Raw genomic sequence first — 24232 nt, forward strand, 5'->3', positions numbered from 1 at the left:
TTCAGCAGGGGGATGGGAACCTAAACTGTAGTCCCAGTGTACAGGATGTTGAGAGTAGTGAGGTCAGGGATAGGGTTAAAAGTTCGAAAGAGGGCACCGGCAAGCAAGACGCTGGTTTGAAGTGTGTCTACTTCAACGCCAGCAGCATCCGGAATAAGATGGGTGAGCTTGCAGCATGGGTTGGTACCTGGGATCTCGATGTTGTGGTGATTTCAGAGACATGGGTAGAGCAGGGACAGGAATGGTTGTTGCAGGTTCCAGGATTTAGATGTTTCTGTAAGAACAGAGAAGATGGTAAAAGAGGGGCGGTGTGTGGCATTGTTAATCAAGGAAAGTATTACGGCGGTAGAAAGGACGTTTGAGGACTCGTCTACTGAGGTAGTATGGGCCGAGGTTAGGAACAGGAGAGGAGAGGTCACCCTGTTGGGAGTTGTCCATAGACCTCCGAATAGTTCCAGAGATGCAGAGGAAAGGATTGCAAAGATGATTCTCGACAGGAGCGAGAGTAACAGGGTAGTTGTTATGGGGGACTTTAACTTTCCAAATATTGACTGGAAATACTATAGTGCGAGTACTATAGATGGGTCAGTTTTTGTGCAGTGTGTGCAGGAGGGTTTTCTGACACAGTATGTAGATAGGCCAACAAAGGGCGAGGCCACATTGGATTTAGTACTGGGTAATGCACCCGGCCAGGTGTTAGATTTAGATGTAGGTGAGCACTTTGGTGATAGTGATCACAATTTGGTTATGTTTACTTTAGCAATGGGCAGGGATAGGTATATACCGCAAGGCAAGAATTATAGCTGGGGGAAAGGCAATTATGATTCTATTCGGCAAGATTTAGGATGTATAGGATGGGGAAGGAAACTGCAAGGGATGGGTACAATCGAAATGTGGAGCTTGTTCAAGGAACAGCTACTGCATGTCCTGGATAAGTATGTACCTGTCAGGCAGGGAGGAAGTTGTCAAGCAAGGGAACCGTGGTTTACTAAGGAAGTTGAAGCACTTGTCAAGAGGAAGAAGAAGACTTATGTTAGGATGAGACATGAAGGCTCAGTTAGGGCACTTGAGAGTTACAAGTTAGCCAGGAAGGACCTAAAGGGAGAGTTAAGAAGAGCGAGGAGAGGACACAAAAAGCCATTGGCGGATAGGATCAAGGAAAACCCTAAGGCTTTCTATAGGTATATCAGGAACAAAAGAATGACTAGAGTAAGATTAGGGCCAATCAAGGATAGTAGTGGAAAGTTGTGTGTGGAATCAGAGGAGATAGGGGAAGCGTTAAATGGATATTTTTCGTCAGTGTTTACACTGGAGAAAGACAATGTTGTCGAGAAGAATACTCAGGTTCAGTTGACCAGGCTAGATGGAATTGAGGTTCACAAGGAGGAGGTGTTAGCAATTTTGGAAAGTGTAAAAATAGACAGGAATAGTGCCGGAAGACTGGAGGATAGCAAATGTTGTCCCCTTGTTCAAGAAGGGGAGTAGAGACAACCCTGGTAATTATAGACCTGTAAGCCTTACTTCGGTTGTGGGTAAAATGTTGGAAAAGGTTATAAGAGATAGGGTTTATAATCATCTTGAAAAGAACAAGTTCATAAGCGATAGTCAACACGGTTTTGTGAAGGGTAGGTCATGCCTCACAAAACTTGAGTTTTTTGAGAAGGTGACCAAACAGGTGGATGAGGATAAAGCGGTTGATGTGGTGTATATAGATTTCAGTAAGGTGTTTGATAAGGTTCCCCACGGTAGGCTATTGCAGAAAATAAGGAAGTATGGGATTGAAGGTGATTTAGCGGTTTGGATCAGTAATTGGCTAGCTGAAAGAAGACAGAGGGTGGTGGTTGATGGCAAATGTTCATCCTGGAGTTCAGTTACCAATGGTGTACCGCAAGGATATGTTTTGGGGCCACTGCTGTTTGTCATTTTTATAAATGACCTGGAAGAGGGTGTAGAAGGATGGGTTAGTAAATTTGCAGATGACACGAAGGTCGGTGGAGTTGTGGATAGTGCTGAAGGATGTTATAGGATACAGAGGGACATAGATAAGCTGCAGATCTGGGCTGAGAGGTGGCAGATGGAGTTTAATGCGGAAAAGTGTGAGGTGGTTCACTTTGGAAGGAGTAACAGGAATGCAGAGTACTGGGCTAATGGCGAGATTCTTGGTAGTGTAGATGAACAGAGAGATTTCGGCATCCAGGTACATAAATCCCTGAGAGTTGCCACCCAGGTTAATAGGGCTGTTAAGAAGGCATATGGTGTGCTAGCCTTTATCAGTAGGGGGATTGAGTTTCGGAGCCACAAGGTCACGCTGCAGCTGTACATAACTCTGGTGCGGCCGCTCCTGGAGTACTGCGTGCAGTTCTGGTCACCACATTATAGGAAGGATGTGGAAGCTTTGGAAAGGGTTCAGAGGAGATTTACTAGGATGTTGCCTGGTATGGAGGGAAGGTCTTACAAGGAAAGGCTCAGGGACTTGAGGTTGTTTTCGTTAGAGAGGAGAAGGCTAAGAGGTGACTTAATAGAGACATATAAGATAGTCAGAGGGTTAGATAGGGTGGACAGTGAGAGTCTCTTTCCTCGGATGGTGATGACCAACACGAGGGGACATAGCTTTAAATTGAGGGGTGGTAGATATAGGACAGATGTCAGAGGCAGTTTCTTTACTCAGAGAGTAGTAGGGGTGTGGAACGCCCTGCCTGCAACAGTAGTAGACTCGCCAACTTTAAGGGCATTCAAGTGGTCACTGGATAGACATATGGATGAAAATGGAATAGTGTAGGTCAGATAGGCTTCAGATGGTTTCACAGGTCGGCGCAACATCGAGGGCCGAAGGGCCCGTACTGCGCTGTAATGTTCTATGTTCTATGTAAACATCTGCCTGTCTTCTTTTCTTCAGATATAAACAAAATGCTGTCCCCTTTCAATAAAGTTATCTTCCTTCCTTTCTATACATATTGGGGTGGATTCTCCATTGCCCGCCACCATTAGTGGGGTTTCCAAAGCGGCAGAGAATTGAGATTTGGGCTAAAAACAGGATTGTTACCATTCTGATGCTCCAGTGCCCAGCCAGCAACGGCAGTGACCTACACGCTGCGCGCTGGCAGAAAAGTGCAACTGGGTCATTTGTAGCTGATTAGCAGATGGAAGCCTGATTCTCCAGAACCCAATGATGCTCTAGGCCCCTCAGCAGGGAATCACATGGGTAAGGGTTGATGCAGGTATTTTCAAACGTGGCTCTGATGCGGTAGGTCAAGGGGCAATTGTGTTTAACGTAAATGCCCCTCAAAGTCCTTTGGAGGCTCCCCCCCCCCCTCCTTCCAACACTGAAAATCCTATCCTCCATCAAACCTACCCCATCAGAATCCCGCAGGCCCCCCATCAGTCATCTCCAACAGATCCCCATCTGACACCCCCCAACTGACACCCCATCACACACCCCCCATCAGACACCCCATCACCCCTTCATCAGATCCCCCCAACAGAGACACCTCCCCATCAGGCACCCCATTAGACTACCCCCATCAGAGCCCTCCATTAGAGACCACTGCCTTAAAGCTGAAGAGCAGTCCAAGCAGTAGGTTGGAAAACCACTGAATTTTCACTTATCCTTTCCTAAAATCTGCTTCCTGACAGAAGTGTTCAAAGCAGGAGCTGTTACAAGTTTCAGAGGGTTCCTTGAAAGCTCAGTATGGTTCAACGGGCTTGAAAACCCTTGGCTGCCTTTGAAATTCAGATCTTCCATTCAATTTCACACAGCAATGCAACAGCCGATTATGACAGTTTTATTACTCCAGAGACAGCTGCTTGGTGGATTGTTCATTGATCTTTCCCTTCATACTTTGATGCTAACCACAATGTTTTATAAACATTCATGCTATGATTGACAGCCACTCACCATATCAAAGGAAGCTAAGTGCTTTCTGCTGTGAAAAAGCTGCTTTTGATGTGGTTAGCACCTGTCAATCAAGAGACTACAGCTGTTAAAAGTAAGACTTACTCTCACTGTTGATGTGAACCTTTAATTGTCCGTTATCGGGCACGATAATGTTGTCAACGTTTTGCTGAAATATTTCTGAAATCTTCTCTTCCTGGGATGTTACACTGCACCAAAAAAACATCCAAAATCGAATAGCAGAGTAGACAGGACTGTGTAAAGAGAAATAGATCCATGAGTAGAATATTTGTTCATCTGTATCTTGACATTTGGAAACAATGGGATCTTTAGCCAAAGTTTCAAATCTAAAGTCTTGTCTGGTGGGGTCAGGGGTAGAAAAAAGGGTCAACACCAGTTTTAGACTCTAGTGTTTGAGTGGAATGTCTTCAAATTTCTATAACATAAACCAGGATGTGTTTTGAAGTCCATTTTCTCCATTCACTGCCACATCTTGTGATCTATAGTCTCCACCTTCCAGCTAATCTATAATTTTACAACTCAACCCAACATTACCATCAATGCCCCTCTTCCTCCACATCAAGTGTTTACTCAGCTCCCTTACTCCATATATTCCAGTGAATCAGACTGAAAGATGTTTACTTCTCTTGGAAGATATTCACTTCTCTTTCCAAATGCAATCCTGTTGTCACAACACCTCAAGGTTATTTAAAATTCATTTACAGGACGTGGTTACATTTGGTCAGCCATTATTCCTCATCCTTAATTGCCTTGAGAAGCTGGTGATGAGATGGGCAGCATGGCAGCACAGTGGTTAGCACAGTTGCTTCACAGCTCTAGGGTCCCAGGTTCGATTCCCGACTTGGGTCACTGTCTGTGCGGAGTCTGCACGTTCTCCCCGTGTCTGAGTGGGTTTCCTCTGGGTCCTTCGGTTTCCTCCCACAGTCTAAAGATGTGCAGGTTAGGTGGATTGGCCGTGATAAATTGCCGTCAGTGTCCAAAAAGGTTAGGTGGGGTTACTGGGTTATAGGGATAGGGTGGAGGCGTGGGCTTGGGTGGGGTGCTCTTTGCAAGAGCTGGTGCAGACTCAATGGGCCGGGTGGCCTCCTTCTGCACTGTAAATTCTATGATTCTATGAGCTGCCTTCTTGAACCGCTGCAGTACCTGTGGTGTAGATACAACCACAGTGCTGTTAGGAAGGGAGTCCCAGGATTTTGACCCAATGACTGTGAGGGAACAGCGATATATTTCCAAGTCAGGATGATGAGGGGTTTGGAGGGGAACTTCCAGGTAGTAGCGTACCCAGGTCTCTGCTGCTCTTGTCCTTCTAGATGGTAGTGGTCATGGGTTTGGAAGGTGCTGTCTAAGGACCCTTAATGAGTTCCTGCAGGGCAGCTTGTAGATGGTACACAGGACTGTTGTCGGTGGTGGGGGGAGTAAATGTTTGTGGAATGGGTGCCAATCAAGTGGGCTGCTTTGTCCTGAATGGTGTTGAGCTTCTTGAGTGTTGTTGGAGCTGCACTCATCCAGGCAAGTGGGGAATATACCATCACACTCCTGACTTGTACCTTGTAGATGGTGGGCAGGCTTTAGAGATCCAGCAGGTGAGTTATTTGCCACGGAATTCCTACCCTCTGATTTGCTCTTGTAGCCACAGTATCTATATGGCCCAGTTCAGTTTCTGATCAATGGTAACCCCCAGGATGTTGATAGTGAGGGTATAGTGATGGTAATGCCATTCAATGTCAAGGGGCAATGGTTAGATTTTTATCTTGTTGGAGATGGTCATTGTGTGGTACGTGTGTCGCGAATGTTACTTGTCAATTGTCAGCCCAAGGCTTGATAAGCTATTAGGAAAATCAACTCCAGCCCCACTCTCTGTTCCTCTGACCCTGCATTATTACTGGCTTCCTCTTGTCACACACCCCATGCTCCATTATTCAAGGACGATCTGTCCCTGCCTTTTCGAAATATCATCCAAACCCACTACAGCATATTATCATCATAAATGTAACCAAGCATTGTATCCTTGAGATTGAGATCAATGTGGATAGCAAGATTATGGATGCTGTCACCCCACATTGTAAGAGTATGCAGGGAAAGAGGGAACTGCTGACCACCAGACGAAATCGGCAGGTATTGCAGGAGTCCCCTAAGTGCATCTCACTCTCCGTCCAGTGTTCAGTTCTCAATCTTTATGAGGGTGATGACTTAGGGGGAATGCAGCCAGAGCCAAGACCTTGGCACCAAGGCTGGCTCAACTGTCCAATGGGGACATATAGAAGACTGGAAGAACAATAATGATAGGCAATTCAATAGTTAGGGGAACAAACAGGTGTTCTGAGGCTGCAGGCCTGAATCCATGATGGTATTTTGCATTCTGGTGCCTGAGCCAAGATGGTCACTGGAGGGCGATGAACCCCCTGAGGGTAAACAGCCAATGGCCATGGTCCACATTGATATGAACAACATAGCCAGAGAGGGGGATATGGACCTGCTGTCAGAATTTAGGGAATTGGCTGGTAAATTAGCAAGTGGGGCCTCAAAAATGGTCTCCAGAAAACTCCTGGTACTATGTGGAAGTGAATATATGGAAATAGGAGGGTAAAGCAGATGAACGTATGGCAGGGAAGATGGTGCAGGGGGGAGGGCTTTTGGTTTCTGATACCTTGGGACCAGCTTCAGGGGAGACAGGAGAAGGCCTAGCACATAAATAAAACTGGGACTTTATTTCTTGTGGGCGATTTGCTAGTGCAATTAGGAAGAGTTTAAATTAACTTGACAAAGCCGTGGGATAATACTACAAAAGGATCAAAGTGAATGAATACTGGGAGAGATAGGTGGCAATAAAATAGGAAATAGCTCAGTAGGTGAGCTCGTGGTAAGGGGAAAATAATATCCTCTAAATTAGGGTTACTGGGTGGCATGGTGGCACAGTGGTTAGCACTGCTCCCTCATGACACCGAGGACCCGGATTCGATCCCAGCCCTGGGTCACTGTCCATGTGGAGTTTTCACATTCACCCCTTGTCTGTGTGGGTCTCACCCACACAACCCAAAAATATGTGCAGGGTAGGTGGATTGGCCAAGCTAAATTGTCCCTTAATTGGAAAAAAAAGAATTGGGTACTCTAAATTTATTTTTTTAAATAATGAAATAAATTAGGGTTACTGTGCACGTATGTGAATGCACAAAATGTGGTACAGTTAGACACGTGGAACTGTGATATTGTGGCTACAGCAAAGCCCTGACTCAAAGAAGGCAGGACTGGGTGTTAAATATTCCTGGGTGTATGGTGCCCAGGAAAATAGGACAGAAGGTATTAATTAGGGGCTGTTTAGCTCACAGGGCTAATCGCTGGCTTTGAAAGCAGACCAAGGCAAGCTAGCAGCACGGTTCGATTCCTGTAATAGCCTCCCCGAACAGGCGCCGGAATGGGGCTTTTCACAGTAACTTCATTTGAAGCCTACTTGTGACAGTAAGTGATTTTCATTTTCAATTAATGAGAAAATCAGAGTGCTGGAGAATTTACACTGTATACCTTGCGTTACCCTATTATGCATTTTCTTCTATTTTCTTTCCATGTTCTAAATGATTTGTTTGAGCTGCTTGCAGAAAAATACTTTTCACTGTACCTCGGTATAAGTGACAATAAACAAATGAAATGAAATGAAAATCGCTTATTGTCACAAGTAGGCTTCAATGAAGTTACTGTGAAAAGCCCCTAGTCGCCACATTCCGGCATCTGTTCGGGGATCGAACCGTGCTGCTGGCCTGCCTTGGTCTGCTTTCAAAGCCAGCGATTTAGCCCTGTGCTAAACAGCCCCTAATCCAATCCAATCCAAGAAGGATGTCCCAAGGGCAGGCAACTCAGGAATAAAAAAGGTGGGGCGGAATTCTCCGCACTCACGACGGGGCGGAGAATAGCGGGCGGCATAAATTTTTACGGCCACGCTGGTCCGACGCCCTCCCGCTATTCTCCCCCCCCCCCCACACCCGCCTCCCGACACGAATCGCTGCCCGCCGTTTTTTTACAGCGAGCAGCGATTCTCAGCTGGCCGATGGGCCGATTTCCAAGGCCTTTGCGACCGTTTTTATGAACGTAAATCACACCTGGTCTGGCGGTTAATAAAAACGGCCGTAAAGTCCCGATCTGGGGAACCATGGCACCGATTGGCACGGCAGTACCACGGCTGTGCCAAGGGTGCCATGGGCCCGCGATCGGTGGGCACCGATCGCGGGCAGCGGGAACTTACCCCGCGCACTCTTTCTCCCTCCGCCGCCCCGCTGTATCCATTCGCGGGGTGGCTGAGGGGCATACCGGCCCGCGCATGCGCGGGTTTCACGCTTATGCGTGATGATGTCATCCGCGCATACGTGGGTTGGAGTCGTCCAATCCGCGGCAGCTGCCCTCAAGGTGCCAGGCCAGGCAGCCAGGACCGGACATGACAGCAGTGCCAGTAGATCATGCACTTGTCATGCCGTTAAGACAATGCACAATGTCCGGTTGATAAGACAATTGAGAAGCAGGGTAAATATAGAAAGTTCTGAGGGGAATTTAAAAAACAATTTAAAAAAGCAAGGCGAGAGCGTGAGTAGGGAGTGGTGGATAACATAAAAAGGGATTTCAAAAGTCTTTGACACAAATAGAAATAATAAAAGGTTGGCAAAAGGAGTGGGGCCACGAAGGCTAAAAATAGATTTATGCATGGAGACAGCAGCATGGCTGAGATATTGAATGAAAATATTGCATCTGTCTTTGCCAAGGAAGAAGATGCTACCCAAACCCTGGTGAAAGAGAAGGCAGTTCAGAGCCTTGAATGATACTAAATCGAGAAGGAGGAGGTATTCGATTGGCTGCCTGTAGTTAAAGTTGATGAGTCCCCAGGACTGGATGAGTCCCCAGGACTGGATGAGCTGTATCCAGGGATATTATGGGAAACAAACGTTGAAATCGCGGAGGCACTGGCCATAATTTTCCAATCTTCATTAGACTCCGGTGCCAGAAGAATAGGGCAGTGCGAATATAATACCCTTGTTCAAAAAAGTGTGTAAAGACATGCCCAGCAATCACAAGCCAATCCGTTTAACCTTGGTGCTGTGAAAGCTTCAGGAAATCACAATTCAGGACAAAATTAAGGGTGACTTGGGGGAAAATGGGTTAATTAAGGAAAACCAGGACGGGTTTGTAATGGCAAATAATCAACTAACTTTCTGGCATTTTGTTGATGTGACAACAGAGAGGGTCGATGAGGGTGATGCTGTTGATGTGGTGTATATGAACTTCCAAAAGACAAGATACAGTGCTGCACAGCAAACATGTGAGCCACGATCTGCTGTTGATAAGACAATTGAGAAGCAGGGTAAATATAGAAAGTTCTGAGGGGTATTACCCTGGGTCTCGAGATTACTAGTACAGTGACAATACCACAGCACCACTGCCTTAAACCTCACTCGAGAACCCAAACGCGCAATTGAAGCTTTCATTTTAATTTAATTACCATGAGTTTCCTTTGAAGTTCTGTCTTGTTCATTGCATTGCCCCTTTAAGGGACTGTCAAATTGTTCAATTAGTTAATGATTTTGTTTTACCGAGGTGTTCAGAAGGATAGAATTGGTGTTTATCTGTTAAAACTCTGGTGAAAGCTGTTTTAGTGGCCAGTTGGAATCTGTAATGCGCTGGGGTTTGCCCCTGGTTGGGTTGAATTAAGATGGGCTGGGCGGCTATCCTCAATCACAATTGTCTTGTGGGCCAGGCTCAGAACTTATTCCATTATCAACTCCCCTCATCAACCATCTTGTCCTCTGCCCAGACCAAGGAGAATATAAGAGGGAACTGAATGAAAAATAAAATATAAAATACAGGTTCAAGTTGGGAGCAACTGGTTGCACTCTCTCTGAGGCTATTTTAAGTTCCACTATACCCTGTAGGAGTTTTTATTTAAATTTAGAGTACCCAATTCTTTTTTTTTTTCCAATTAAGGGGCAAGTTCGCCCGGCCAATTCACATACTCTGCACATCTTTGGGTTATGGGGGTGAGACCCACGCAAACATGGGGAGAATGTGCAAACTCCACATGGCCAGTGACCGGGGCCAGGATCAAACCCGGGTCCTCAGCGCTGTGAGGCAGCAATGCCATCAGGCCGCCCTACCCTGCAGGAGATTTTATGGCAATATAAATTCTGTGGCCTCTCATGCTTACCTTATTCCTATGAGCTTTGTTGCTACATAGTTCATTTTGAGTGCCGATGATCTGTAGGCGATATTTATCTGTCAGGAAATATTAAATGTTTAAAAGAACAATCACAAGATTCTCGTATAATAGCAGCTGGAAAAGCAAGTCCACAAGTGAATACAACAGGGTGTGTCTGCCTATGGCAGCCATTGATTCATTATCCAGTACTTTGCATTTTCTCTCTTCCTGAGACAATTAAGAGTTTTGATGGATGTCTGAACTATAGGAAATGTCTGTCTTGCCACACTCTCCAAAAGATGATTTGTTTGTTTCTCTTCTCGACCTTGGAACATGGCTTCATGTTTTTAAGCAGCTTGCTTAAAATTGCAAAGGTTTCATTCGGTTGAAATTTGAAAAAACATATTCTCAAAACTAAAAGGGCATGGTTTTGTGACACCTGCTATTACATAATTGGGAATAGGTCCCACTGAATGGTGTAATGTACTAACCTGATACTTTTGTACTTTCTTGTGCACCCTGGAAGTGGTTATATATCTGGAAAGCCTCTTTCTTGGGCCTGCTTCAAACCTTCAGCACTTTAGAATGGTTCTGGGAGTGGTACTGAGCCCGAGAACTGTTGGTGCTCCACTATTATTGCTTGTTGGTTTCTAATCTGTGCTCACTGCTGTCTGGACCCGTCAGTTTTCTGACTGAACATTACACTTTGTCATTTTGGGGGGAAAATTCCACTCTAAATTTCACATTGTAAAAGAATCTTGAAGAATAATCGACCCACTAAAAACAAAGGTGATCAGAGAGTATCCACAGCCCAGGAACATTACTGAGCTTCAGAGATTCCTCAGGGCCAAGGAGGCAAATTCCTGCCTAAAAGTTACAGAGGTCAATGTGCCTTTAAGACAGCTGTTGAGACAAGGTCAACAATGGTGTTGGAATGCAGACCAGCAAAATACTTTTCAGCAAATCAAAACTATTTTGAATTCCACTTCGGTTTTGGCTCATTACGACCTGGAACTACAGCCCATAATAGCAGCAGATGCATCATCTACAGGTCTGGGTGCCGTATACTTTTGAGGACACGGATGGTAAATGTAGATGTATTTACTCTAGGTCATTCGCAGACTCAAAGAAAAGATATGCTACAATTGAGGAAGAAACATTGACAATGGCATGGCTATGCGAAAAATTCTCAGACCACATAATGGCATTGTGGTTCAAAATTGAAACAGACCATAAGCCACGAGTCACCCCTCTGAACAAGAAAGAGATTTCGAAGATGCTGCCTAGAATCCAACAGTTCAGATTAAGATTAATGAGATATGACTCCTTAACAGAGTACATTCAAGGGAAGGACTAGATAACAACAGATATGCTATTCAGGGTACCAGTTGAAGGAACCAGTCGGAGGATTTTATCAAAAAGGCGACAGTGCAAATATTTCTCATTACTCAACACCTATCGGCTACTGTCAAGAAGATGTAAAACTTAAAACAAGCACAGTAGTAAGATGACAAATGTGCCACATTAAGAAAATGCTGGTTTGGAAGGATGGCTAGACTATAATCCAAACAATGGAGTACCATGGCAGTACTACAAATAGAAGAAGCACCTCACAATCACTGATGATCTCCTTGTGCCATTCGAGAATACTTTGGTTTGATGTTCTTCAAAGACGCCACCAAGTTAGCAAAATGCCAAGCCCAGAAGTCAATCTGGTGGCCAGGCATTACTCATTCTGTAGATGAAATTACTTTTAATTATCTGATGTGTACAGTAAATAGCGAAGAGCAAAAAGAACCACCAGTACCTTATATTTGCCATCACTTGGCCCAACGGGGCCGGTAACGCTATTCAATGTCAATTGGTCCACTTAACGAGGCCACACCAGCTTCTTGGCACAAATGAAGGTTCGCCAGCTGATTTGCCTGGACTGCGCTCGTCAGGTCCCACTAACAAGGTTGAGCAGCAATTAAGCTGCACATACGCAGGCAACCTCAGCCAGGTCGCAACAATGGCGCTGAGGAGACCAGCCCCAAAATCCTGAGACGCTGACCTGGGGAGCGTGGAGGCCACGAGGGATGTTCTGTTCCCCCAGAGGGTGAGCCATGGAGCAGCCAATGCTGCCTGGGATGAGGTGGCGGCAGCTGTAAGCTCCGGGGGTGTGACCAGGAGGCCTGGCCTCCAGTGTCGAAAAAAGATCAAACAGGCAGCACGAGTGAGTAGACACCAACATCCCCCCCCCCCCCCCCACAAAAGGGATCATCCACCTCCCAAATCTCCATGGACCCCCAACCCTCCCTCCACCCCCTCTTCCTTCAAATCCCCCTTCAATCCCCCTCCCATCCTCCCTTCACACCCCATTCCCATCACTGTGAACCACGCGATGCCCCCTCTGTGTCTCCTCAGGAAAAGTTCTCCCATAAATGTCGGGAGAGGGCCCAGACTGGTGGTGGGGCCCCAGACTTAAGAATCCTCAACACCTTCGAGGAGCTGGCGGTGGAGATGAGAGATGACCGGGCTGCCGAGGACAGATCGGTCACCCATGCGGACGCTGGCACGTGCCGCAGAGGTGAGGAACCATCGGGCTCCACCCAGGAGACCTGTCAAACATAAGTCCTTACTGACTGGCAAATCCCTCACACTGACCACATGTCCATTCTCCAGCAGGTCCTCCAGCCGATGGTGCCGGCCCATCCCGGGTGGCACCCTCTCCTGCCTCCCAGGAGGCCACCTTGGAGGAGAGCTCTGAGGATGCCACCATTATAGTCATGGCACAGCTGTCATCCCCACCCTCCACCAGTGCAGATACACACACCTTGGTGGGACAGGTTAGGCTTCAGGGGCACAATCTGGTGAGCACCATACTGCTGCCTGTGCACATCTGGTGGAGGAATAAAGCCTCAGGCGGGACAGCAGTCTGAGGGCTGTGGATCCCAGTACCCAGCTGGGTCCCAGGCTGAACCTCTAGAACAGAGATACACGGAGCTGATGGCCTATTTCTGCACTATAAGTTCTATAATTCTAACATCAGGCAAAAATACTTAATTTAGAGCTCGAATGCTTTGGCACCTCTGGCTATGAGTGAGTGCGAGAGTTATTCAGCTACAATTGGGCATTATGGTCAAGCTCATACATGACCTCTAATGACTATAGAAAGAAGTCTTACAACACCAGGTTAAAGTCCAACAGGTTTGTTTCAAACACAAGCTTTCGGAGCGCAGCTCCTTCCTCAGGTGAATGGAGATCATAGATCATAGAATTTACAGTGCAGAAGGAGGCCATTCGGCCCATCGAGTCTGCACCGGCTCTTAGAAAGAGCACCCTCCCAAAAGTCAACACCTCCACCCTATCCCCACAACCCAATAACCCCACCCAACACTAAGGGCAATTTTGGACACTAAGGGCAATTTATCATGGCCAATCCACCTAACCTGCACATCTTTGGACTGTGGGAGGAAACCGGAGGAAACCCACGCACACACGGGGAGGATGTGCAGACTCCTTACAGACAGTGACCCAAGCCGGAATCGAACCTGAGACTTTGGAGCTGTGAAGCAATTGTGCTATCCAATAGTTGGAAATTTGCTATGTTAGAATTGTACAGGCTGGAAAAATGGTCGAAACACATTCAATAGGAATTTTCGAAAGGAAATGACCTCTATGCACAGGCACAATGGATTGAATAGCCTCCTGTGCCGTATGCTTCAGTAGTAGCTGCCACTAAAGTGTGATGACCAGCCACACACAGGTCAGGGCATTGAGATGGGATAAAGGAAAATTAGGAATCAGTAACTTTTCACCAGAATGTTGACTCTCATAATACAATCCAGAAGTAATTTCTAATCTCGCCCACGAGGGTTGCGGGGTAGAACATGAGCAGTATATTGCTCATCCTATATTTCTCTTCACTGACTCCAATGTGTGCATTAAAGTCCAGTGCTGCCCCCGATCCCATCAGCTTCCCAATGGGCGGCTTGGGTTCAAACCTCCCCCTTTCAAATATCTCCTCTTACCTTTCTCTCAACAGCTTCAGCTACATTTATATATTCACTTGAGTTAGGGTTGCTGTTCAGTTGAATGGAGGTGTTCTGGTTCACCTTCAGTTCTCCCACAAAGGAACATATTCCCCCTGTGTTGTGGATCTGTGCGTCCATACTTGAGTTGGTCACGCTGCTGAAGTTGTGGCTGGCTTGAGTGCTGTAGTTTGGTGCAGCCGCAGTCGAGTTGCTCATTGGGGTCACGCGCACCTGACTTGTGTTGGCATTGCTACTGTATGTGGGGCTGGTGGTCTTGATGGTGCTGCCCAGGCTGGTTGCGACTGATGTCTGTGCAGGACGATTCGGTGCAAAGCCATTGAGTATAATTGGAACCTCTTTTAAAAAAAAAGTACACAGCGGTTAGTTTGGTTAGAATTTGTTTAGTTTATAAAATGGATTGACCTTGTGCGTGTCAGGGCGTGACCGTCCTCAAATGAGGGATAATTATATAAGTTTGCATTGTCTTGTGGGGTTTTGGTTTGTAGGAAGAGCACAGTGGTTAGCATCGCTGCCTCACGATGCCAGGGACCCGGGTTCGATTCCGACCTCGGGTGACTGTGTGGAGTTTGCACCCCATATATGCCGGGTGCCCTGGTTTCCTCCCACATCCAAAAATGTGCAGGTTACAGGGGTGGGGCAGGAGAGTGGGCCTCGGTAGGATGCTCTTTTGGAGGGCCGTGGCGGACTCAATGGGCCGAATGGCCACCTTCTGCACTGTAGGGATTCTCTGGCATTAAATTCATTGAAAGGCATGGTCTGGTCATTAGTTTAATGGTCGGAAAAAGTTAGGGCTGCCAAGACAATAAGATTTAATTTCGGAAATCGCCTTGAGGAAACCCAAAGGAAAATTCGAAAGGGCATTAAAAAAATGTGTTTTCCTCTTCATTTTCTTTGAACTCTCTCGGTATCAGTTGTGAAAGTATTCCAGTCTGAGGACATTTGATAGGCTATCAAGAATCAGCCAATCAAGCAAGGTAAAGGCTGTTTGGCTTCCAGCTGACAAAGGAAAACCATAAATCATGGGAGTGGGTGTTGGAAATGCTCAAAGGCTGGAGGATAGCTCTGGGAATACACACAACCAGAGTCCGTAAGCCTATACGTGCACACCAGGTATTCTCATAAGTGTTGCACGCTTGTCTTCATACTTTGCTTTTCATTCCCCCTTTAGATGCCCTCCGTCCACGTTTAACGTGGACTGTTTCATGCTTTTGTTTTTTCGGTATAGATTTTCACTTTTTATTCACATGCCCACTCATGCCAAAAATACTGAAGATAGTAAAAATAAAGAGGCTGAAAAAATGTTTTTTGGCTGTAATTTAATGACCTTGCCACCGCAGGAATGGAATGGTATAGGGGGCTGTAAAATCGGGTGCATGGCTGTGGCATCGCCGTCTGCCACTGTTTACCATAGCTGCGTTCATGCCAATGGCAGAGGAGGTGCCAGGCAGACGCTTAAGGGCCTCTTCCCTGCTCCACAGGGATTTTGTCTGTGGCCAGGGAGATCAGTGCTCACACTGCTACGTGACACCATCAATGTAGTAGATGTCAGTAGATGGGGTGGGGGAGAGGGGGTTGGTAGCTAAGCTCCTTTACAGACTCTGCGCACAAAAGGCCCCTTAAACTGTGACCTCCCCCCTGCACCTTAGAACATAGAACATACAGTGCAGAGGGAGGCCATTCGGCCCATCGAGTCTGCATCGACCCACTTAAGCCCTCACTTCCACCCTATCCCCGTAACCCACCCCTACTTGCCTTTTTTGGACACTTAAGGGCAATTTAGCATGGCCAATCCACCTAACCTACACGTCTTTGGACTGTGGGAGGAAACCGGAGCACCCAGAGGAAACCCACGCAGACACTGGGAGGACGTCCAAAGATGTGCAGGTTAGGTGGATTGGCCATGATAAATTGCCCTCAGTGTCCAAAATTGCCCTTAGTGTTGGGTGGGGTTACTGGGTTATGGGGATAGGGTGGAGGTGTTGACCTTGGGGAGGGTGCTCTTTCCAAGAGCCGGTGCAGACTCGATGGGCCAAATGGCCTCCTTCTGCACTATATATTCTATAATTCTAAAATGCTATGATCTGAACGTGCAGACGACGCACAGACAGTGACCAAAGCTGGGAATCGAACCTGGGACCCAGGCTCTGTGAAGCCTCAGTGCTAGCCACTGTGCTACCGAGCTACCTTGAACCATAACCCCCTGCCTCCTACTCGTATCGGCTAGCCCCACCTCCACATGGCCTGCCGATCCTGCCGACTCCCTAGACTCACCTTTCAGCCGGGATTCTCCGATCTGAGTTCACCCGGCCACCCCTGCCAGCGCGAACGGAGGAATTGGCGCTCCACCAAAACTCCATTCGCTACAACGGGGACCAGAGAATTCCACAGGCGCCAACGGACTGAGAATTCCGGTTTTCATCTCCGTTCCATCGCAACAGGCCTTCCTCAGGGATTGTTCTCGTCCCAACAGTGGTCACCACTCCCAGTGGCACTCTTGGCACAAGAGAGCTGCAGCCTGGCTGGTAGCTCTCGATAATGAGGCCAGATGGCCGTTAAATGGCTTTGGCGCAAGTGTGCCAAACTCCCCCAAGGCCTTCACATTGGAGGGTGGGGACTCTCCCCCCAGCCTAGAATTCAAACCTTAGTGTTCTGCTGTCCAGCCAAGTGAAAGCACAGGTTTGGAAAATTAACTTGATAACATCATTGATACCATATGCTCAATATAAACAGCCGCAGGCATTTTCTCCTTGTAGGAGAGACTCCACTGTTTAAAAATAAGGGGTTCCCATATATGACAGAAATTAGAAGAAATTATTTCTCTCAGAGGGTCATGAACTCTCTTTCCTGGAGAGGGGTGAAGAAAGGGTCACTGACTGATTTTAAGGCAGAGGTAAGATAGATTCTTGACTAACAAGGGAGAAAAGTTCATCGTGGGGGAGAGGGGAGGCGGAGTTGAGAATGTGCAGTTGAGGCCACAATCAGGTCAGCCATGATCTTATTGAATTATGGAGCGGGCTGGAGGAGCCAAGTGGCCTGCTCCTGCTCCTAGTTTGTTTGTTAATATATCCTCCTGAGAAATCATGCAAGGTTCAGATAGAATAAATAAATAAACAGGGTAGCACGGAGGTGCAGTGGTTCGCACCGCTGCCTCGCGGCGCCAAGGTCTCGGGTTCGATCCCGGCTCTGGGTCACTGTCCGTGTGGAGTTTGCACATTCTCCCTGTGTTTGTGTGGGTTTCGCCCCCACAACCCAAAGATGTGCAGCTTAGGCGGATTGGCCACGCTAAATTGTCCCTTTATAGGAAAAAATGAATTCGGTACTCTAAATTTTAAAAAAAGAATAAATAAATAAACTGTTTCCAATGACAGAAGAGTCGATCACCCACGGGGACAGATGATCGGCAAAAGAACCAGAGCTGAGAGGAGGAAAATCTGAGAGGAGGTGATGGAGTAGAGGTATTGTCACTGGACTAGTGATCCAGAATCCAGGGCAATGCCTTGGGCACCTGGGTTCGAACCCCACCAGGGGAGATGGGGGGGATCCAGTCACAGTAGGGTCTGATGACTGAGAGGGGAATCCAATTTGGGGGGGTTTCTGATCTCAGGATGGAGTTTCGCTGGCTTAGAGGAACAATCGTCCTCCCGGGCCTGTCAGTCAATTAATCCAATATCTCAGTCCTAGTCCTGGGGTAGGGACAGCAGTTACACTACCTCCCATGCATTGTTTATTGTCCGTTCAATCTTTGGAATTTGTGGTCCTCTCACGGCAGGAACAGAATCTGTGGGTCGATTTGGGAACTCCTACTGGACGTCAAAAGGTGAGCTTTTGTGAATGGAACGGCCATTGGCTGCACAGACATGGTGGACTGAAGGGCCTCTATTTGTGCTGTAAAACTCTATGACTCATTAACTGCTTTCTCACCAAGAAATCCACGAATCAGCGTGATGGATCCTGTCACCACCAACAGGAGTACAAATCCGATGACAACATGAAGGCACTTGTAACAGCAAGAACACACCCTGGGTGCCTTTCCCTGTTGGGACAAAGCGATTTGATTATTACAATGCGAAAAGCACAGGGTAATACTGAGCAGCGATCCTGAAAAAGGGGGCAGAGTGAATTAACTTAATTCCGTTCCCTTGGCACAGATCATCGTCTACCAGGAGGGCGTATTGGAAAATCGTGCAGGCTCAGGGTTCCTGTCAGCTCGGACTGCGCAGTATCATTTTCTGAGAGGTGCTGCCAGCAGATGTTGCTCCGTGCCAGAGTAAAACCATCCCTCATGTCGCTGTCCGGTACCAGCTGTTTCTCAGTTGGCGCCACCTTTGCAATTGGGTTACAAGGTTTAGTCTTCAAGTCCACAACAGCGACTTCAGCACAACATCTAGGCGGACCCGACACTCGGGTGCTGAGAAAGTGCATAACTGTTGGAGGTTCTACCGTTTGGATGGATTACTAAGTTGAGGCCCTGTCTAGTCTCCCAGGCAGACAGAAAAGAAAGATCCCATGGCACATTTTGTAGAAGAGTTGGGGAGTTAACCCTGGCCAATATTTGTTCCTTTAAGAACAGCACCAAAATGTTATTGCACTTTGTGGGAGCTTGCTGTGCTCAGAGTGGGTGTCACAATTCATACATTACAACAGTGACTAAACTTCAAAAGTGTTTACTGGCTGTGAAGTGTCTTGTGACGTTCTGGAACTGTGAAAGGCGCTATATTAAAGCAAATCTTTGTTGTCTCCTGCAGCATATTACGATCGCAGATTAGACCCCAACAATGGCGAGGATACTGGTCCGAATCTCAATATTTTATTTTAAGTTTGTAAGACTGTGAGGAAAGGATACGTCGTCCCAGGAGTGATTATGGGCGGCACGGTATCACAGTGGGTAGCACTGTTGCTTCGCAGCTCCATGGTCCCAGGTTCAATTCCCGGCTTGGGTCACTCTCTGTGCGGAGTCTGTATGTTCTCCCCATGTCTGTGTGGGTTTCCTCCGGGTGCTCCGGTTTCCTCCCACAAGTCCCAAAAGATATGCTGTCAGGTAATTTGGACATTCTGAATTCTCCCTCTGTGTGCCCGAACAGGCGCCGGTATGTGGCGACTAGGGGCTTTTCATTTTTCATCGTAACCTCATTGCAGTGTTAATATAAGCCTACTTGTGACAATAAAGATTATTTTTATTATTGATTACACAAAGAAATAGGGATCTGGGGTGGGATTCTTCCACCCCGTTTCTGGCGCGGCGCACCCCCGCCGGCAGTGGAATCCTCCATTCCCCCAGCCAGCCAATGGGGTTTCCCATTGTGCCCATCCCATGTTGTTGGGAAACCCACGGGCGTTGGTGCGCTGCCGGCAAAGCAGAGAATCCCACCGGGGAATCCTGCAGATGGTATTGTAAACCCAAACTTTATTACTAATACAGTATTAAAATCTTTAACGTCACACCCAAAATTCCTTACAATTACCTTAAATAAGACTACTCAATGCAGTGAATACAATACCCTTCCCTATTATCTTCATTCCCACTTAAACAAGAAAATAGACCATCGCAGCTCTCAATCCACCCTAAATACCAATGGCACAGAAGAATACTTACTTTACAGAGTTAATCTTTGAGTAAGAGATCTCTTGTCACTGCTTTACAGAACAGATCTGACTCCACTCCCAGCCCCTGCAGAAACTCTGGCTGGATGTCTTCAAAAGCTGGTTTCAACTGGATTGTTTCAGCTCCCCCTTGTCCTCAGACAAGTCTGCACCACTTTAAATACAATTAATCTCTTTTAACTAACTTACAATGACAGCAGAACTATTTCACTGTGCACACCTTCAGCCAGGTCAGAAGTCAACTGGAAATGCTTTCAAAAATGCCTAATGCCTTAGCTCCACCCAGCAATAAAAACACCTCACCAAGCTGAAACCTAATTAACTCCCCAGGGATTCCCCCTTAATCAAAATAAAATTGCATCAGCCCTAGCTTTTATGGTGATTAATTGCACCTCAGGCTCCTAAAAGGTTTGTTTTCTTTCAAACCAAGATTATTTTAAAAACACGACTGCAACAAACTCTAGCCCAGGATGTTAACCCTTCATCAAATATTTAAATTCCAATATATCTAGGGCGGGATTCTCCTGTACCCGGCGGGGCGGGGGCTCCCGGCACAACGGAGTGGCTCTGTCCCGCCGGGATCCCCGCCCTGCCGGGTACGGGGGGTCTTCCACACCTTCAGGGGCTAGGCCGGCACCGGAGTGGTTTGCACCCCGCCAGGCAGCGTGGAAGGCCTTTGGCGCTGCGCCAGCCAGGGACTCCACCGGCCGGCGCGGGTCCACGTATGCGCGGGAGCGTCAGCGGCTGCTGAAATCATCCCTGCGCATGCTCAGGGTGGGGTTCACCTTCGTGCTGGCCATCGCGTAGGCTTACATGGCTAGTGCGTAGGAAAAGAGTGTCCCCATGGCACGCTATATACACTATAGCTGTAACATACTATACACTATAGCTGTAATACACTATAGCCATAATACACTATAGCCATAATACACAATACACTATAGCTGTAAAACACTATACACTATGGCTGTAATATACTATAGGCATAATGCACTATAGCTGTAATATACTATACACTATAACTGTAATACACTATAGCGGTAATATATTCTACACTATAGCTATAATACACTATAGCTGTAATATACTATACACTATATCTGTAATATATTATACACTACAGCTGTAATATCTATACATTACAGCTGTAATATACTATAGCTATAATACACTATAGCTGTAATACACTATACACATAGCTGTAATATACTACACACTATAGCTGTAATACACTATAGCTGTAATATACTATACACTATAGCTGTAATACACTATCCACTATAACTGTAATACACTATATACTAGAGCTGTAATACACTATACACTATAGCTGTAAAACACTATAGCTGTAATATACTATAGCTATAATACACTATAGCTGTAATACACTATACACTATAGCTGTAATATACTATACACTATAGCTGTAAAACACTATAGCTGTAATATACTATAGCTATAATACACTAGCTGTAATACACTACAGCTGCAATACACTACAGCTGTAATACACTATAGCTGTAATACACTATACACTAGAGCTGTAATACACTATACACTATAGCTGCAAAACACTATAGCTGTAATATACTATAGCTATAATACACTATAGCTGTAATACACTATACACTATAGTTGTAATATACTATACACTATAGCTGTAAAACACTATAGCTGTAATATACTATAGCTATAATACACTAGCTGTAATACACTATAGCTGTAATACACTACAGCTGTAATACACTATAGCTGTAATACACTATACACTAGAGCTGTAATACACTATACACTATAGCTGCAAAACACTATAGCTGTAATATACGATAGCTATAATACACTATAGCTGTAATACACTATAGCTGTAATACACTATAGCTGTAATACACTATAGCTGTAATACACTATAGCTGTAATACACTATAGCTGTAAGACATTATAGCTTTACACACTATAGCTGTAATACACTATAGCTGTAATACACTATAGCTGTAATACACTATAGCTGTAATACACTGTAGCTGTAATACACTGTAGCTGAATACACTGTAGCTGTAATACACTGTAGCTGTAACACACTGTAGCTGTCAACACACTGTAGCTGTCACACACTGTAGCTGTGAACACACTGTAGCTGGAACACACTGTAAGCGGTCACACACTGTAGCTGTAACACACTGTAGCTGTCACACACTGTAGCTGTAACACACTGTAGCTGTAATACACTGTAGCTGTAATACACTGTAGCTGTCACACACTGTAGCTGTCACACACTGTAGCTGTAACACACTGTAGCTGTCACACACTGTAGCTGTAACACACTGTAGCTGTAACACACTGTAGCTGTAACACACTGTAGCTGTAACACACTGTAGCTGTAACACACTGTAGCTGTAACACACTGTAGCTGTAATACACTGTAGCTGTAACACACTGTAGCTGTAATACACTGTAGCTGTAATACACTGTAGCTGTAACACACTGTAGCTGTAATACATTATAGCTGTAATACACTATAGCTGTAATACACTATAGCTGTAATACACTACAGCGTGTAATACACTGTAGCTGTCCACACACTGTAGCTGTCCACACACTGTAGCTGTAATACACTGTAAGCTGTAACACACTGTAGCTGTAATACATTATAAGCTGTCACCACACTGTAGCCTGCCTGGCAGTGAATAGACACATCAAAACCTCGCACCTGCCATTTTTCATTGTCTGGGCTATTGCTTTTAGTTGATGTGAAATGAAGAGGTCACCAGTATGTTGTCTAATGTCAGTGACTGTGACTTTAATATAGTTCCTCGACATCATAATGGTGCTAGGAAGAGGAACAAACATTTGATCTGGAATATGTTTCTGTATTGTTGATGACCTAAGTGAAGATGCAAATCCCCTATTTTTTTTAATTCATTCACAAGATGTGGAGATCATTTGAGTTGGGCCAGCATGTGTTGCCCATCCCTAATTCCCCTTGATGTGGCAGTAATGATCTGCCTTCGTGAACCACTGCAGCCCACGTGGTGTAGGTGCAGCCACAGTGCTGTTAGGGAGGGAGTTCCAGGATTTTTGGCCCAGTGAGAGTGAAGGAATGGGGGTACATTTCCATGTCAGGATGGTGTGGCTCTGAGGAGAATTTGTAGGTGGTAGTGGTCGTGGGTTTGAAAGGAGCTGTCTAAGGAGCCTTGGCAAGCTCCTGCACTGCATCGTATAGATGGTGCATACTGTTGGCACCTTGCAGAGATGGTGGAGGGTACTGTGTTCTTACCGCCACACCTGAGAAACGATATATTGGTGTTGGAGAGAGTGAAGTGTAATTTTACCAGAAGAACCTTTGAATGCCAAAGGGTTAAAATACGAGAAGAGATTTCACAAAGAGGTGAACATACACCCACACCTGCCATCAGCGTGAACGGTGCCAGAGGTGCAAAATCTCCTGAGAAACAGGAGACACAGGAGACGAGATCCTAGCTGGTGAGATCTAATTTCCTTATTTTCTACGCCCTTCACCGGTAACGTAATGATGTTTACACCCACAAAGGATGAGAACCTCATTTTAATACATTTACATATGATTACATATGATTAGCCAGCCCTCCACCACATCACCACGATCACCCCCCCACTCACTGAATAAGCAAACCTCGCCAACCTGACATCGGGGGCGGCATTCTCCCCTACCCGGCGTGACGGAGGGTCCCGGAGTAGGGGGGTGGCGCCACCCACTCAGGGGTCGCGCCTCCCCAAAGGTGGGGAATTCTCCCCACCTTTGGGGGCCAGCCCTGCGCCGGAGCGGTTGCCACCAGAAGACCGGCGCTAAAAAACCGGCGCCTCCGCCAACGGGGCTGGCCGAAAGGCTTTCGTCGGTTCGCGCATGCGCCGGCAGTGACATCAGCGGCAGCTGGCCGCTGACGTCACTGCCGCGCATGCGCGATGTGGGGTTCTCTTCCGCTCTCCGCCATGGCAGCCGCGGAAGAAAATAGAGCAGCCAGGGCACTGGCCCGGACTCTGAGGGGGGCCCCGATCGCGGGCCAGGCCACCGTGGGGGCACCCCCGAGGTTCGATGCCGCCCTCCCAGGACCCCGGGGGCCTGCTCGCGGCCGGTTTAAACCTCGGCGGCGGGGAGAGGCTCCCAGCTGGCGGGACTTCGGCCCATACGGGCCGGAGAATCGCCGCTAGGGGCCTCTTCCGATCGGAGTGGCGGGATTCCTGCCCCCGCCACTTCCCAGGTGGCGGAGAATCTCTGCCACGGCGGGGGCAGGATTTTAGGCGCCCCCAGGCGATTCTCCGACCCTGCTGGGGGTTGGAGAATTTCGCCCCATGTCAGTGAGGTTTACAACAGGTTTTGAAAAATGAGATTCAGTCGAGGGGGTCACCCCAGGGGCGGAAAAGAAAGTATAGTATTGGAGGGAGAGAAAAATGCCCGGACGGTGCCCTGGCACTGCCCTCAGGCAGCGATTGGCACTGCAGACCTGAGCTGGGGCAGACCCTCATGGGAGCCCC

The 24232-nt window shown here is 46.9% G+C and overlaps 1 protein-coding gene across 2 annotated transcripts in view; it reads right to left on the reverse strand.

The window, feature by feature from the left end:
* The window catches only part of LOC119974658, a 188008-nt gene that overhangs the window by 57490 nt on the left and 106286 nt on the right, over positions 1-24232 (reverse strand). For both annotated transcript variants that reach the window (XM_038813734.1, XM_038813733.1), the window contains exons 4-7: positions 18044-18155; positions 14099-14457; positions 10095-10162; positions 3998-4146 (exon numbers count right to left, since the gene is read on the reverse strand). In XM_038813734.1, coding sequence (XP_038669662.1) covers positions 3998-4146; positions 10095-10162; positions 14099-14457; positions 18044-18155 — 688 coding nt within the window. The remainder of the gene's footprint in view (positions 1-3997; positions 4147-10094; positions 10163-14098; positions 14458-18043; positions 18156-24232) is intronic.

Source organism: Scyliorhinus canicula, chromosome 12 (genome assembly GCF_902713615.1).
Source record: "Scyliorhinus canicula chromosome 12, sScyCan1.1, whole genome shotgun sequence".
NCBI lineage: Eukaryota > Metazoa > Chordata > Chondrichthyes > Carcharhiniformes > Scyliorhinidae > Scyliorhinus > Scyliorhinus canicula.